The 15,036-nt window shown below is 38.1% G+C and overlaps 2 protein-coding genes across 2 annotated transcripts; both read right to left on the reverse strand.

Annotated features, from left to right (window-relative positions):
• Positions 1–1,202: 1,202 nt before the first annotated feature.
• Positions 1,203–11,006, reverse strand: LOC110069097 (ectonucleoside triphosphate diphosphohydrolase 5-like). The gene is made up of 13 exons (XM_089287811.1): positions 10,615–11,006; positions 9,814–9,893; positions 8,326–8,469; positions 7,827–7,941; positions 7,438–7,526; positions 6,871–6,950; positions 6,387–6,454; positions 6,189–6,276; positions 5,874–5,953; positions 3,672–3,743; positions 3,391–3,447; positions 2,673–2,779; positions 1,203–2,368 (listed from the first exon to the last, which is right to left on the reverse strand). The coding sequence occupies exons 1-13, from the start codon at positions 10,889–10,891 to the stop codon at positions 2,291–2,293; spliced, it is 1,335 nt and encodes a 444-aa protein (XP_089143937.1). The 5' UTR covers positions 10,892–11,006; the 3' UTR covers positions 1,203–2,290.
• Positions 11,007–12,607: 1,601 nt separating this feature from the next.
• Positions 12,608–14,339, reverse strand: LOC110069149 (small ribosomal subunit protein uS14-like). The gene is made up of 3 exons (XM_089287812.1): positions 14,215–14,339; positions 13,052–13,151; positions 12,608–12,763 (listed from the first exon to the last, which is right to left on the reverse strand). The coding sequence occupies exons 1-3, from the start codon at positions 14,322–14,324 to the stop codon at positions 12,755–12,757; spliced, it is 219 nt and encodes a 72-aa protein (XP_089143938.1). The 5' UTR covers positions 14,325–14,339; the 3' UTR covers positions 12,608–12,754.
• Between the last annotated feature and the right edge of the window lie 697 nt (positions 14,340–15,036).

Genomic DNA, 15,036 nt, shown 5'->3' on the forward strand with positions numbered 1-15,036 from the left:
AATTGTGGGAATTCAATGGTTTTCGTGGAAAGGAGGTAATTACTCTCTGTCCAGAGTAGAAATGAAGATCAAGCCATCTTGAATTTTGTCTGCCGTCTTGTGACATTGGACCATTTATGGTGTTTATTAATGGAATCATATATGACCTGCGACCAGTCATGTTATCCCAGTAATTTACGAAAACGTATGGACTGAAAATAAGAACTGTTCCCTTAGTGTATAGCACCGGTGACGCACAGGTCATGTACTGTGAACAAATCACATATGTATTGAAAACCTAAGAGTTTTAGTCTTCTTTTTTCATGCTTTTTGGCAATCATGCTTAAATTAAATAGGAAACGGCACTACAAGAATGATTTCGCCAATTTGCACGCACCACGAAAATAATATACAAAGTGTAAATGCCAAGAGAAAACAATTACTAGCATGGAAAAACGGACGAAAGCGTAGATGAACAAACAAACAATTTGTATTGGTTTTTCGCTTTGAGAGCTCAATATTCAATACTCTCGAGGAAAAAAGATGGCGACCATATGTTTTACCACAATACCATGCGAGCCTTACATAGACTGTAAAGTACAAGGAAAGCCATCTCTTTGCAATATTTGTTCCTGTGCTAAAGGCATTGTGTATGCTAGGTTTGAAGATTTTAGAATTTCTCTGTACGTATATATCAGTGTTGTTAAAGTTCTCGTGTGCCAAGAATTATGGGTAAATGTACCAGTCACTACCTTTTTTTTTTTACGGAGGATTATGTAGGTTCCAACTTATTAAAATTAAAATCTTGAAGTTCACCGACACAGACATCCACCCTTTCAAAAGCCCTACCCAGCGGAAACATTTAACTCTTGTCCCCAGTCTCCCAGCTCTTTAGGCAGTCAAATTTGTTTAGGCTCACAAAAGATTGCAAATAAACGACTTAGACTCCTAATTGTTTTGCGTCAAAATATCTCTTAAGTGTTCTCCTACTTCATAACATCCACCGTCTTGTATAGTACTTGATAAAAGTTCAATTTATCAGTGAAGCAACATCTGGGTACTGATTCCATATCAAATCTTTCCTTTTCTTTGCAAAACCATTGAGTGTATAAGGTGTTTAGTGTATAATGAGGTTGAATCTGGTCGTAGAATGGGACAAAGACAAGTTGAACTAAACCAACGGGCAAGCAGGCGCCGTGCTGGATTATAACATGGCTCTGACATTTTGAAAATAATGAAATCAAAGCTTCATGTATTTTTTCGTCCATTGGGTCATAGAATACCTGCAAATGGACAAAACTATGGAAAGCCATTTGTTAATTAGCACTCTGTTTCTGTACAAGACCCCTACAAGACGCCAGATAATTTTTCGGTTTTACAGTGTTTGTGGCGAAATATTTACCCTGCATTTTGTTTAGAATACAAATACAAGCTTAATAAGGGGCTTTTAGCACTGAAAGTAACGAAGTCCAAATACGCTCTTGTAAACTGCTTTTCGGTAAATAAAGTTTAAGTTATTTCCCTCGAGACTAACAAGTCGTATTAAATTAAAGCAGATAGCGCTAATCATTAAAAGCTAGCGAATTATAAAACCATTGTTTGACATTTCAATAAACGGCTTTTGAGCTAATCCACTACTAATGAAATTGATGCGCGTAACTCGCTAAAATAAAGTCTCTTCGCCGAAGGAAAATGGCGTTGTAGAGCGTTCAGCAATTTTTACCGTGCGCGTGGCTAGTTTTCGGTGTGAGTGTTTCCCACGCTGGTCTCAATCCCTCTCTCCACTGGGATCCCCACAATCCAACTGTAATGTCCATGTGGGCGCAGACTTCCCCGAAGACCGAGCTTTCTTAGTATTTTAAAGAAACTTTGATTGCACAATTAAAATTCTGCTTTGGTTCATCTTCACGTGTTGTTGTTATCATTGATTGTTTTGTTGCAAAATAAACTTACTACTCGCGTAAAGTGGTGAGAATTCAATGAGTGCAAAGCCTCGAATAAGTGCCCACTCTCAAGGTCCAAAATTTAAATATTAAGTAAATGCTATTACATCACAGTCACTCCCTATCATACAAAATTCAAAATATCCCTTAAAATTCTCTTTCAGTGACAAAAAAAATTATACATAATAAATTTTCTCAGCCACTTGATCCCAATTCCCATGAGTTGCTTTATCCTTCCCCCAGATCGCGCACAGTCAATAAATTATTCAAAATGGCGATCGGACGACCAACCGGACGAACAAACTGAGTGCGATGGTAGCCACAGTGCTTCATGTTGTCAAATCACGGATTGGAAGTCTCTTTCGATGTTATGTCATTTTGTCAAACAGATCAAGAGTTGCTCCTAACGCCCAACTAAGTTCCACACCGTCTATTTTCTTTCGAAGCTACAGGAAAGGAACAAAAACACAAGCATGAAACACAGGCCTTAACGAAGGTAGGGGTGGAATGTATCTTGCGGGAGGTGAGGTTTAGAATTTTGTCGTCAGATCTGTCTGTATACTTCCTTTTTTTTTTATTAGTGCTGGTAATTCACGGTCAACTCATTTCGGTGACAAATTGACCCTAAAGAGATCGACCGTGGCAAAATATCGAGGCCTTGGAACTAGGCAACAGTTTGCCAGGGTTGCGTTTATGGTGAATAGAGGCAAATAGAGAGTACAAAATAACGCACGTTTGTCCGATACTCACTGTTAATCTCCTGTTCTCCTTGAAGCCAAATCCTTCTTTTAGTAAAGCTACAATGTATGTGGCATCCAAACAGAGGTATGGAGAAGATTTAGATTCCTTGGAACATGCTACAGAGAAACACAAAGGACTCAATATGCATTGTAAAACAGTTACGTGCAAATGTGTCTCGAACTTTTTCAGGTCGTAAAGAGCGTAAGGAAAATCGCAGATTTTGGTCGTAGGGTAAGGGGTTTGGGAAGCGGGCTGCACACCCTCACCTAATTTTTCTGGGAGTACCCCCGGGCTATGCATGTGTATACTCAATTTGATGACATGATTGTCAAACTAGGTTCAATACTAATCCTTGCACAGTTGTGTGACAGTCAACACTGCAAATAATTTTGCCAGCAGCTGTTTTTTCTCTTAGGGTTTGACAAGTTTATTTTCCCACGAACGCAAACACAATAAGGTGGTATGGATGAGAATAGGCTGGGGCGAGACATGTGACATGACTCTGCCTTGTTCCAATCCCTTATCATCCAAAGCATCTTGCCCTGTATAATTATGTATTCCATGCTTGATTTAGAGGACGAAAAAGCAGAAACAGACTGTACACAGTCTACACTACAAATTAACTGCTTTTCCAGTTACATCATGCCATCTTTAAGAAAGCAACAGGCATGGCTGCAGATACAAGAGAAGATTTTAATTTATAGTCACGTAGTAACTTCATAAATACCTTCCTTAGCTCCAGCTACAAAATCTCCCACAATGATGGTACCACCCTTCTTTTCATCTGCAGTTCAAATTTATTACAATTTAACTCAGAGTGTAGTATCACTGTAAGTAGTGATAATAAAAGTTTGTACAAACTGATTGTCCTTCCCTAAATTGCATACTGTGGTCTGCATTTTTGGTCACTACAAGACTGGTTTCGACAATAACAAATAACCTACTAGAATATAGCAAATGATATAGTACAGGTGATCTGTAGAGAAGATAAACTTTTCTTGTCCCTACCTATTAATCCCATTTCCACAGCTCTATCATAGTAGTAGGAAAAAGCATACATCTCTATTGAGTTAATAGCAGCTGTTGAAGAAGAGAAAAAGTGCTGAGAATATTAATTACCAGAAACAGTTCATCCGAATAGAACATGACCTTAAAGTGCCACTGAAACGAAATTTTCGTACTCTCTTTTTTTATCCCAATCTATAGTTTCAAACGTGCTTAAAGTAATGGTGAACTTTATTTCTGCCATATCCTAACGGAAAGTGCTTTTTTTAGATGTTGAAATCGACTTTTTGGAGCAAAACTGTGTCCGGGCTCTGGAACCGAGTTTAAGGGCTTTGTGACGTCACTGGTTGTATTTACGCAAGAAGCGCTATAGATTCTCTCTTGTTTTCACTTGAGTTATTCAAGTTTATTCTTCATATTGTCGATACCTACTAGTTTTCTACCTTGTAATTTCTGTCCAGCCTTGACAGGAAATACACATCATAAACGTTGGAGGGCGTCAGAGAGTGTAGATTCACCAGAATAAATGCTACAGATTATAACAGCTCAGTATACTTTTCGAACATCTTGAGTACTCGATTGGAGATTTCGAAGACGAGTGTGGCAACTTTTATATCACATCCTGAAGCCTAAACACGATATTTCGTCGTCTGTTTTCAGCCTGGTTCTGAAATTTGGATTCTCACGTTTATCTAAGGTCTATTAACAAGGTTCGAATATATCCTAGGCAACTTTACTGCATTAAAAAGCCGTAAGCGCATCAGCCATCCGCACAATCACGAAGTTATTAACGGTCCACAAGCTTTGAGTCGAGTACTTCTTTGCACACTGAGGGCATCTTTTTATGACACTAATAAGTGAGAGTTCTTGTGGTAGACAAAATGTATCTTTGAAAATTGTGATCCGCAGCAGGGTTTGCTTTATCGCCGCATACGTATCAGTGTAAACAAAGCGGGAATTTCGCTTCTCTTTTACACGTATCTCCCAATTGCAATATTTCACGGCCGATTAGATTACTTTGAGTTCTTTAGCACATACTTACGTCTATGATCTCCATTTAATAATATCCAAGTTCAAAACAATTCGTTAAAACGTCACTAGTTTACACTCCTTTCGAAGGTTCATTAAACAGAATTTGAACTAATTTGCATATATGACCTTTCGCCGCCGACATTGTCACCCTTTCTCTCGTTTCCTGAAAACATACCTGTAGGGTCATGGCAGCTTAGTTTACCTTTATAGTTTAAATTCGCTCCCTCATATAAAAGAAGAGGGTTTCTTAAATTATTGCTGTTGTGATAACTTGTAGGATGTAGCAGATACAACTGGACTAAAGGTCACTGTGGCACAATCTCGTCCGCCGTGAAACTCACAAAGCGTCCGGTTTCCTCGAAGCGAAGCAACTCGAAAACTCGAAGCGTTGTTGCTGCGATTCGTGCAGCAACAGTCCGGATAATATTTTCAAAACCCGCTTTCTCTTGTTTTCATGTCTTTTTTACTTTATGAGTGTAGATATTGTTTGATTGAGTGCTGGCATTTCACCAAGAGTCCCGATCATTTTGCGATCTAAGCACTCCCAGTCGTTTGCTTGCTTACATAAAATATCCTGCAAATATCCAATTAAATAGACTGGAAAGCCCCAGGATCGACTCTCGACCTCTTCATGTCTAAGGCTACTGTGATTATCTGCTTTACAGCTCTGAGATGTCCTTAAGATGTTTTTTGGGGGGCTTCGAACACTAATCTCTTCTCCCATAATCACTCTAAATTTTCAGCGCAGCATGAGAGTAATACAACCAGTGACGTCGCTAGGCTGTTTTGGCCGCGCCAAAATGGCCGCCAATTTTGGGCTGAACCAGCCAACTTCGAACGGCTGAAAAAGCAGTTTTCGCTTACCGCATGCGAAAAAAAAGTTTGCAGTGTTTCCAAGTAAGGTTGAAACTTAATTACTAAGCAAAAATCTCACATACAAAAATTTCGTTTCAGTGGCACTTTAACATCATGTGATGCATAAACCTTCCCCTCCCCTCTCCCCTAACCCCAAACAATAAGCCTGCAGAACAGTACAGGTGGTTCAGCAAGGCAGAGTGCAAGCAAAACTACCTTGGCCTGTTTTGCAAGCAACAAACAAATAAGCCATAACAAAACTTCTGATGGCCTCACAAATCACTTCTGAGAATAGTCTACTTTTTTAAAATGTCTTACTTGGTTTGTGAACTTCTGCTTGAGAAATAACTTTTTTGACCTGTTCCATACAAGCATTGAAACCATAGGTATCAAGACCACTGAAAGGAAATGATTTAACCCTTTAATTTTGAAGAAGAATCAACTTCTTAATCACTCTTTAACAAATCAGTACACGGTCAACAGAATGAAAAGTTAAAATTTTTACTTGCTCAAAACGATTTGAGAATAGTCAAGCTGTGTTAGCAAACCCTGTTATTGTTCTAAAAAGATTACATGTACTTTGAACTAGACTTTTTAGATATCAATTTATTACAAAACTGAGTGCATACTGACCCAATATTAATACCGTGTTTAGTGCCAAATTTCCAGGAATCTTTAAAATTGCTGTGTATACAAGGACTGTGTTTAACTTCTTTACCATCTGCAGGAGAATTAAAAAGACAACAATTTTTCATTTAGAACTGATGCCATTTAGAATACTGCAATGAACCCCAAATTGAATACAAACAATAATAAACCAAGATCCCTTACCATCTTTCACAGCTTCTCCTAGTTTCAGTATGGATGTTCTTGCAGCCATGAGTCCAAGACCAAGATAACTAGAAACATTGATAACAATAAAAAACTAATTAAAAGAAACAACTGAACCATATTAATGAATATGTAAAAAGTGTCTTCAATTGCAGGTTGCTTTTTGCATCACAATGGCATTAACTCTCACCAAGCCAGAGGCCAATCTTCAGTTGCTCAGAAGAGGGATGTCAGAATAAGAGCAGAGGAAGAGGCGAGGTTGGCCATTTCCCGTTCCAATAACGGGTACCTGAAAACTTTTGCCTGTATTGGTATCTTTTAATATTAGGTATGGATTGGAATGGACTGGAAAAGAACACTAGTCCTTCAAAGCTGCATTAAGTCTCAAAAACAAAATAATTCACCTGAACTAGGACTTAAATACCTCAAATTTTAACAACAAGAGGGTATCTTCCTATTTAGAAAGTAAGAACTCTCTTCGTACCTGTGAGTGTAAAGTGTAAAATGGTTGTTGGCAATGTTCAGATTTCTTGAGAAACCATCAGGTGCTTCTATCAGAGTTCTCTTTGTGGAAAGAGTATACAAATATTAAAGGTATTATTAATTAAACTGAACATGATTTAGAGCTTAATTTTCCTAAACATCTTAAGACAACGTAGGTCGTACCAACAATGCGCCAGTACCCATTTACATGCCTAGCTGGGTGAAGATAGGCACTGGGAGAGTAAAGTGTCTTCCCTAACAACAAAAGACAATGACTGCAGCCACAACATGAACCCGGACCACTCACTCTGGAATCCAGCGCACTTACCATTAGGCAACCACACTTTAAAACCTCCATAAAATCTCACAATCTCTTAAATGTTGAGGGCCTCAAATGTGATTACTATTGAACATACACAGTATCTTTCCATTCTAATAATTAGTGTCTATTACATGTAAGCGTAGCTCGTGCCAACATAATACTTTGGATTAAGCACTCTGTGAGACTGTGCACATTTAACAACAAATTAAAATACATGGGCTCTTCAAGTACTATACATATATTAACCTGATCAATTGGGTTAAGAGTAATCTGTGTCGATCCTCCACCAAGATCCAAGGTACCAAACAGGTTTGAGCTGTCGCTTGTCAGACTTCCTAATGATAAACAATAAATAGAACACTGCAGATTACAAATATCTGTCAGTCATTCATTGAAAGAAAAAAATTGAGGCAATGTGAAAACTGCAATAAAGTAGACTGCTTGTTGTCATTTTTTATGAGTGATAGTCAATTTTGTTATGCCTTGTTGACTATTATTTTGTTCATAGAAAACTCAGACTCATAGTTCAATTTATCATTAAATGGATGCAAGTTAAGATCAGATATCCAAAGACTGTCACAGCTATGATTGTGCTGAATGTTTAATTAAATGAGTTTGAGAAATGCATGTCTAACCTAATAGAAAATTAACAGTAATCCAGGCAAACAATCCTTCATCTGGCCCATCCATGATGCTAACATGACTGTGATCAGGGAAGAGATAAGGAGAATCCTGGAACAACCTACGCACCTGAAAAGCAGTGTACAAAATTAACAAATTTCTGTGGTACTTTTGTCACTCAGTAGAAACAAATTATTAAATAATGAACCGTGATTAATTACAGTTGAATCTCCACTAATGGCCACCTCTCTACAACAGCCACCTCTCTACGATGGCCATCACTCTATAACGACCACCTCTCTACTGTGAATATTACACCAGCCTGCCTTTATTACGGTCAATTCTTTTCAATACACTTTTGCAGACGTACAATGTACCATGTGAATACTTTATTCTCACTAAATTTTGCAAGTATTCAATTTTGCAAAAAATCAATGGCCATACACCTGTATTTTGCAAAAATTAAATTTCATGATTTTGAGAACGATATGAGTATGGTCCAAAGAGTAATACCTCCTCCAGTAATTGTTTAGAAGAGTTTGACGGAAGCAGTCTTAAACCTGCTGTAGCCTTGAGTGCGACAGGAGTACTTCTCTGCTGTTCTTTTGGTATGATTGCATCTGACTTTTGAAGTAACTCCTGTATAGAATGTGATCCCTGAAAAACAAAAAGCATTGAATACAATTTTGCTATGAACCTGAAATAGATGATAGTTTGACTAGTGAGGACGTAATGGAGACTCAGCGAGAAGGGTTGTGGTTTAAAGCCCCCACCCCACCACCTCTGGAGATTCCAATTTAGTTTCATACCATCCTTTTACAATTTTGGCATTTGAGAATGCACCATCTCCTCCCCAGTGATGGCAGACATCCACTGGATGGGTATAGATATTTTTTTGTAACCACACAAAATCACTATTTAATTAATATCTTAAGTGTTCTAAATCATCCTTACAATTTCAGTAGTCATTTTCAAGCAAACAGATAATTAGAATGAACAAAACCATTACCTTTGGGATATTCACCCTTTGTACAATAGCCGGTTTTCACATGACGTCACTAAAATTCAAACTACAAAACTATTGATCTTCCAGAGATTTTACTTTTATTAATGATGTACAAGAGCAGCTGAAAACTAATATTCACGCCAATGTTCGCTCCGAATGGGTTCTTGGTTTTGTGATACACTACACTTGAATTTCTAAGCTATTGCGTGATGCAGCATTTACATGACGGCCTAGAGAGCTGTCATCATGGTTAAAAAAGTGACTTATTTCGGGGAATTTGGCTAGCTGAACAGTTCATGTCTTAGAAAAAGTATTATTTTGATGTTTTAGAGTTCCTTGAAAGATAAATTCACGCTTTTGTAGAAAAACTCAGTGACATATGTTTCTGTTGGTTTCTGGCTGCCATGTTGGTGCCCATACGATTGGGCACCAGCATGGGGTCTCCATACAAATCTCTATAAACTTGGGTAAAAAATCTTTCCACGTATCTTGCATAAGAAAAATTGCTGTGACCAGAATCTTGGCAAGAGTCTTTGCATATTTACTTTCTTTCATTTCCCAGATTCTGAACTTTATCTATTGAATGGTTTTGATTTTTATATTGACCTATTTTGAATGGCGTGACACTGAAAACCAGCAATAACACTTATGTCAACTATATGTAGTGCAAACAAATCTTTAAATTATTTAATGAAACTTGTTGACTGTTCTTCTGACTACATGTATTTACTTTGTTGGGAAATTATACGTTGTGCAGTTCCAGAAAATATCCATACTCTCTACCCCCCATCCCATAGAAGGGATTGGAATTTCCTGTGGGGGGGGGGGGGGGGGGAGAGTCTGTAAGACCAAAAAATTTAAAGAAATAAATGGCAGAAGCTCAATTGAAACTTCTAGAGGGGTGGGGGATCTTACGAAAATCCCTTCCTTGTGGGAGGTATGGATATTTTCTGGAACTAAACATTGATCATGTTGATCACATGCTATCTTCTCACTTGTTTAGGATCATCAGCATATGCTGAAAGGCCAGGTTTTACTTCATGAAAGAACTCTGTCACAAGCCCCAACTGTCCTCCTAGATACACCCATCAGATAATAAAGGAAAAAAAACACAAAATTTATAATTAATTTCTGGTAAGATTCATTAAATACAAGGAAATATCGTTGTCAACTACTTCTAATAAACAATTAGATTATGGGCTCAAGATTTCTATCATGTGATAGTTGATGAGGGCACAGTCCGAGTCAACTATCACGCAATAGAAATCGAGAGTGAATAATCTCATTGTTTTAGTATAAATCTACTAGTCGTTCAAAACTTAATCTAAATCCTCTTCACAGACACATCGAAAATGCCAAGAAGCGGCCGTTATTTTGTTAACAAGGGCACACTGCTACGCTACTAACTATCAAATCACAGAATACATAGTGAGTAGTGTAGCCAATCAGAGAACAGCATTCGTGATAGAACGCTAGTAGATTTATACTGCTAATAATAGGACTGTCCTGAGGGAAAACCTGTGTTTTTATTTTCAATGACTCTTCAAGGATCTGGTTAATGTTCAATTTAACTTTTCAAGACCTTGACACACCTCTTTCAAAGCCTTACTTTAGGACCTTTAGTAGCACCAGCATTCTCAAGCATGTGTTAAGTACTATAGCCGGCTGTTCTGTTTGTTAAGCTCAGGTATCACCTTAGGTACAAGTACAAAACGTCAACGTTGTATTTCGAAAAGAAACCCTTGAGAACATTTTACACAAGTGAGGTTTCTGTTTTGGTTTCACTGGCGTCTTACCTGCAGTTTTCACAAACGTATAAACGTGGATTCGACTCCCCGTGCTACCGGCATCAAACATGATTCCATGGAGCTCTGATCTAGAGCTTTGTGAAGGCGATAAGTAAAATAGTCTTGAAATGGAAACGTCCGCAAAACTAACCAGGAAAAATATTGTTAAGAACACAAGGAAGAAGATCAATGTCACCACTCTACAGCCTCGAACATTGTAGATTCGGTGTGGCGGGCATGGAGCGAACATTTCCTTTGCTCTTTGAGATCGAACCTGTCCATTCATATGTAAGACCCTAAGCAACAATGTGATCGTAGAAAAATGAAGAACAGAATAAATTACACGTAGAACATTCTCTGTCTTCTGGTAGAATCCACGCGATGGCGGTCCAGTATGCCATGCCTTGTAACCAAGCCTCTTCGCTCCTGAACTACGCTCCCAAGTAGGGAGGTAGTGGTGGGGGGAGGGGGGCGGGATTTTTCCGAAAGGTTAAATAGACGATAACTTCAGCATTTTTTAGGGCAACATTGTACGGGTAAGGAGATCGGAAAATTATTGAAAATGCAGAGAAGCAAAAGCATAAACGTTGTGCAAGTCTAGTGAAAAGCAAAACCTACAAAATATACAGGAGTAGGAGCCTCCCACTCCCTCAACGTGGGAGTTCCCCCCCCCCCAATCAACCCGTTACCTGTAAACAACTCGCTGAATCTTCATTTGTTCCGTTACCTAACAATTTCAATGTATTTTGCGGTCTTGAAAATGATCTGTGTGTTCATGACATACAACAAAGTTTTTTTTACCCCAGTGACCAAAAAAATCGGTCATCTTTTGCGACAGAACTTGTTAGGGAACAAAGTTCAACCCTGAGAATTTGAAATGAAATCAACCTTTCAGTATGAAGCAAAGTTATAGCAAATATCATAAGCTATTTGTATAACTAGGAGGATCATGTTAAAATTGTATAAAATAGGCAAAATAAATTATGTTGTTTGGTTGTAAAGACTGGAAATTTAGATAATAAAAATCTTCATATTTATGTAATCACACATGCTAACTACAAGTTATATAGATTTTGCAGTGTATGTGAGGCAGAATGAGAACTCAGAAACTGGCCGATTGCACATTTTATTTTATATTTCATACATTCAAAATGATGAAGTATACAGCAAATGAAATGTCCATTTATTTGACGTTCAGGGAAGAGTTGGACAAAGGTTCAAATTCATGACTCATTAGGGCTGAAGATTAGTGTGGGCATTAACTTTGGTAGTGACTGGAAATATTCCAATAGATCAAACACTTTGTTGGCACTTTTTTGTAAAAAAACAAAAAAGTAAAAACAAACAAATTATGGCTCCTGCACTTTAAGTTGTAAGTTTCTGCTGTGTCCTAGCGTTGATTTGTAATTTGGCATAAGCACAAAGATCTCTTTCCTGGAAATGCAGCCTTCCATGACTGGTCCTAGTGCAGGTTACATAATCAGCCATTGTTCAAGGATTCAAGGTCAAGGTAAGTGTTACTGTTTCTTCTGAAGTCTAACACGTACACTGCAAGCGGTTTGTGAGAGGCACAGTGGCCTTAATGTGCTGAACCCTGACTTTGCAAGATGCTAGTCTCCTGCAATGTAGCCTCTTCCATGCATTTAGTGAGTTGGGGTGAAGTGCAAAAAACAAAAAACTGCTGAGCCTTCCTGCGTTGCACTTGTCCCTATTTTTTGTGCCTTTTTTTAATCGTGCTGTGCCCTAACTACACTGAACACCCGGAAAAGGCTACTTGCAAGGCCTCTCAGGCTCTGCATGTGTGTAATGGGTACCAGAAATATTGTGGGTAACCCTGCAATAGCTTAGCATTTCATCCAGGGGGAGTAGAAATACACAATTACTCCAAGTCATTACAAAACAAAAACCAGCGGTAAGCACCGGCTTCATGGACAACCAGGTTATTCTAGAATCTGATTATGATGTTCCGTCACATTCACACAGAAAGACACCTGATCAGAAATGTGATAAATATCAACAATGCTTTAATACAACATTCAGAAAGATGTTACAGTTAGTTGTTGCAAAAATTATTCCATCATTATTTTGGAATTTTAACACCCATTTCTTCTCATTCTGCATTGTTGCTTTGACCTCAGTACACTCTTGACTAATGGAACTGCAAATAAAAAAGAAAGAAACCAATTTCAATGTACGTCAATGCATGTCAAGGTGAAATGAAAAAAAGAAAATGGCCACAAGTGTACCAGAAAGCAAACATAGGCAAAAATCATGGCACACATTTCGCAAACACAATGTTTCCCAATATGGGGATTAAACTGAAGATTTCAAAAAGCTGGTCTGCATGGAGCAGAACATTCCGAAATATGTATGACTATAAATCTTATTCCATGTCAATTTTATATAACTTATTTTTTTTGTTTAAAGTGATGAAAGTAGAACAAACCTTCTGAAAGCCAATGTCTTTGGCATACTGCCTAAAGCATCGTCTACAAATGTTCAGTCCATATTTTCTGATAAGGCCATGATGGTTGAAGCAAACACGGCTATGAAAAAGGAAAAATACAGCTATTTGTTAGTTGCATGTTTTGAATAAAAATATATTCTTTTCAGCAAAACCAATAGAACTAAATTATTTATGCACATGTGTCAACCAAATAAAGACATTAACATAACCCCAAGGCAAACCCCAGGCAACTGTCTAGATGTGCCCCGGGGATGTGAATTTGATGTCAGTGATTGATATTGGTGTGGAAAATTTGAACGGGGATAAATTTGAACGAGTTACATTGATATTGTGGTGAAGATTTGTAAAAGGCATTGAGAGACAACAATGTTCTTTGTATATACATTGTGGATAAAAGTAGTACCTTCAAAAGGTTTGTACAGTGTTTGAAGGTAAATATAAAGTCTCACTTGTGCACAGTCTCACTTTGGCACAGTGGAAGAGGAAAGTGGCCAGTCAAGGGTATTTGTTTCTTTTCTACTATTTATTTTTCCCATGCATATCCCGGTGGTCACTTGATAGCATATACAACTCTAAGGCGAGGCATTTGAACACCGCTTTTACCCTGGGGGATGGGAAATTGACCAAAATGTCAAAAGCTCTGGGGAGAGATGTTGAAGTTTCGAATTGACTGATACATTAATTTTGAGCTTTGCATGAAAAAGCTTTTGCTGCAAGGAATGGTTTACTAGTGAACTAGCAAACAAATGTTAAGCTACAAAGTTTACGAGACTAGTCAAATGAACCTACAAAGTCATCACTGAGCTTCAACAAAACTTGAAATTAGACATTCAAAACTTTCAGTCGAAAAGAAATCATGCTTCCAACGAACAAATACTGTCAAAATTTCTTCATTCAGAGTGGTGTATTCAAACAGTCACTTCTCCTGTAAATTCTACTCGGGGCACAAAACGTGAACGTGAAATACAGACGAATCGCTTAAATTTACGGGTTTGAACCACGTGTCCGCCATATTGAATTTTCACTCGACTCGGTTGAGCCTTGTAAACCCACCGAATACGCCGAAACACAGCAGTAGTCCCCCAGAACATCAGAAAAAAATAACAAACAATAACTTAAATATACGGTGGATACAAACTTACCAGGATCTTGAGCCTGGTCCGTAAGTTCTTGGGTGAGAAAACCAAACGTTTGAGTGGCCCATGATGAAAACTGCCGAAAAGAGAAAGCCGCGTGAAGAACGTGCGATCATATGGCATTCTGGGAATTGTCAAAAAATTCCCTTTCAGGAGTAGTGTGGGGGCGATACTCGACTTGCTGCCTGAAAATTTGTAAATTTCGAAGAAAAGTTTCATTTTTATGAGAAGCCACCAAGGATAGATCTGGAGCCGTAGAAATTAAAGCAATTTACTGTTTTAACAATAAGCCTGCCTACTTATTGTTCAACTTGCTTTGTAATCATTCATTCAACTGAAGATGACAGAAGTTCTCTCGAAACATGTCTTTTAAACTTAAAAAAATGGTCGTTTTCCTTAAAATCTTTACAAGCCTGCCTTCCTGGAAATGAAATAACTCGAATTTACCGGCAGTAATAGAAAGAATTTGAATTTCGTGTCAAAAACAGTACTCCTTTCCTTTGGTCACTCAGTGCGAAAAATATTCACTTCGCGTTGTGCTCACATTGGAAGCATTGCTACGGTTTCAATCGTTGCCTAGATTAATCAGTTTAAATTGAGACTACAAAACAATGCAGACTGGAAAGGCATAAGCTTTTTGGTTTTCTTGTGTCTATGGCAACGACAATTAGAGAAATCTGCATAATGCATTTCTTGGAGACAATATTGCTTTTCAACCTGCGACTTTTTCACTGGCTATCAACGCAAAGCAGATTTGTTTGATTAAAGCGCGCGGCAGGAGCCAGACCAGTTTTGATCTTTTCACAACAAAAGCTGTACGCAGGATGA

Source organism: Orbicella faveolata, unplaced genomic scaffold, assembly GCF_042242905.1.
Source record: "Orbicella faveolata isolate gen_17 unplaced genomic scaffold, um_ofav_v1 contig_15, whole genome shotgun sequence".
Taxonomy (NCBI): domain Eukaryota; kingdom Metazoa; phylum Cnidaria; class Anthozoa; order Scleractinia; family Merulinidae; genus Orbicella; species Orbicella faveolata.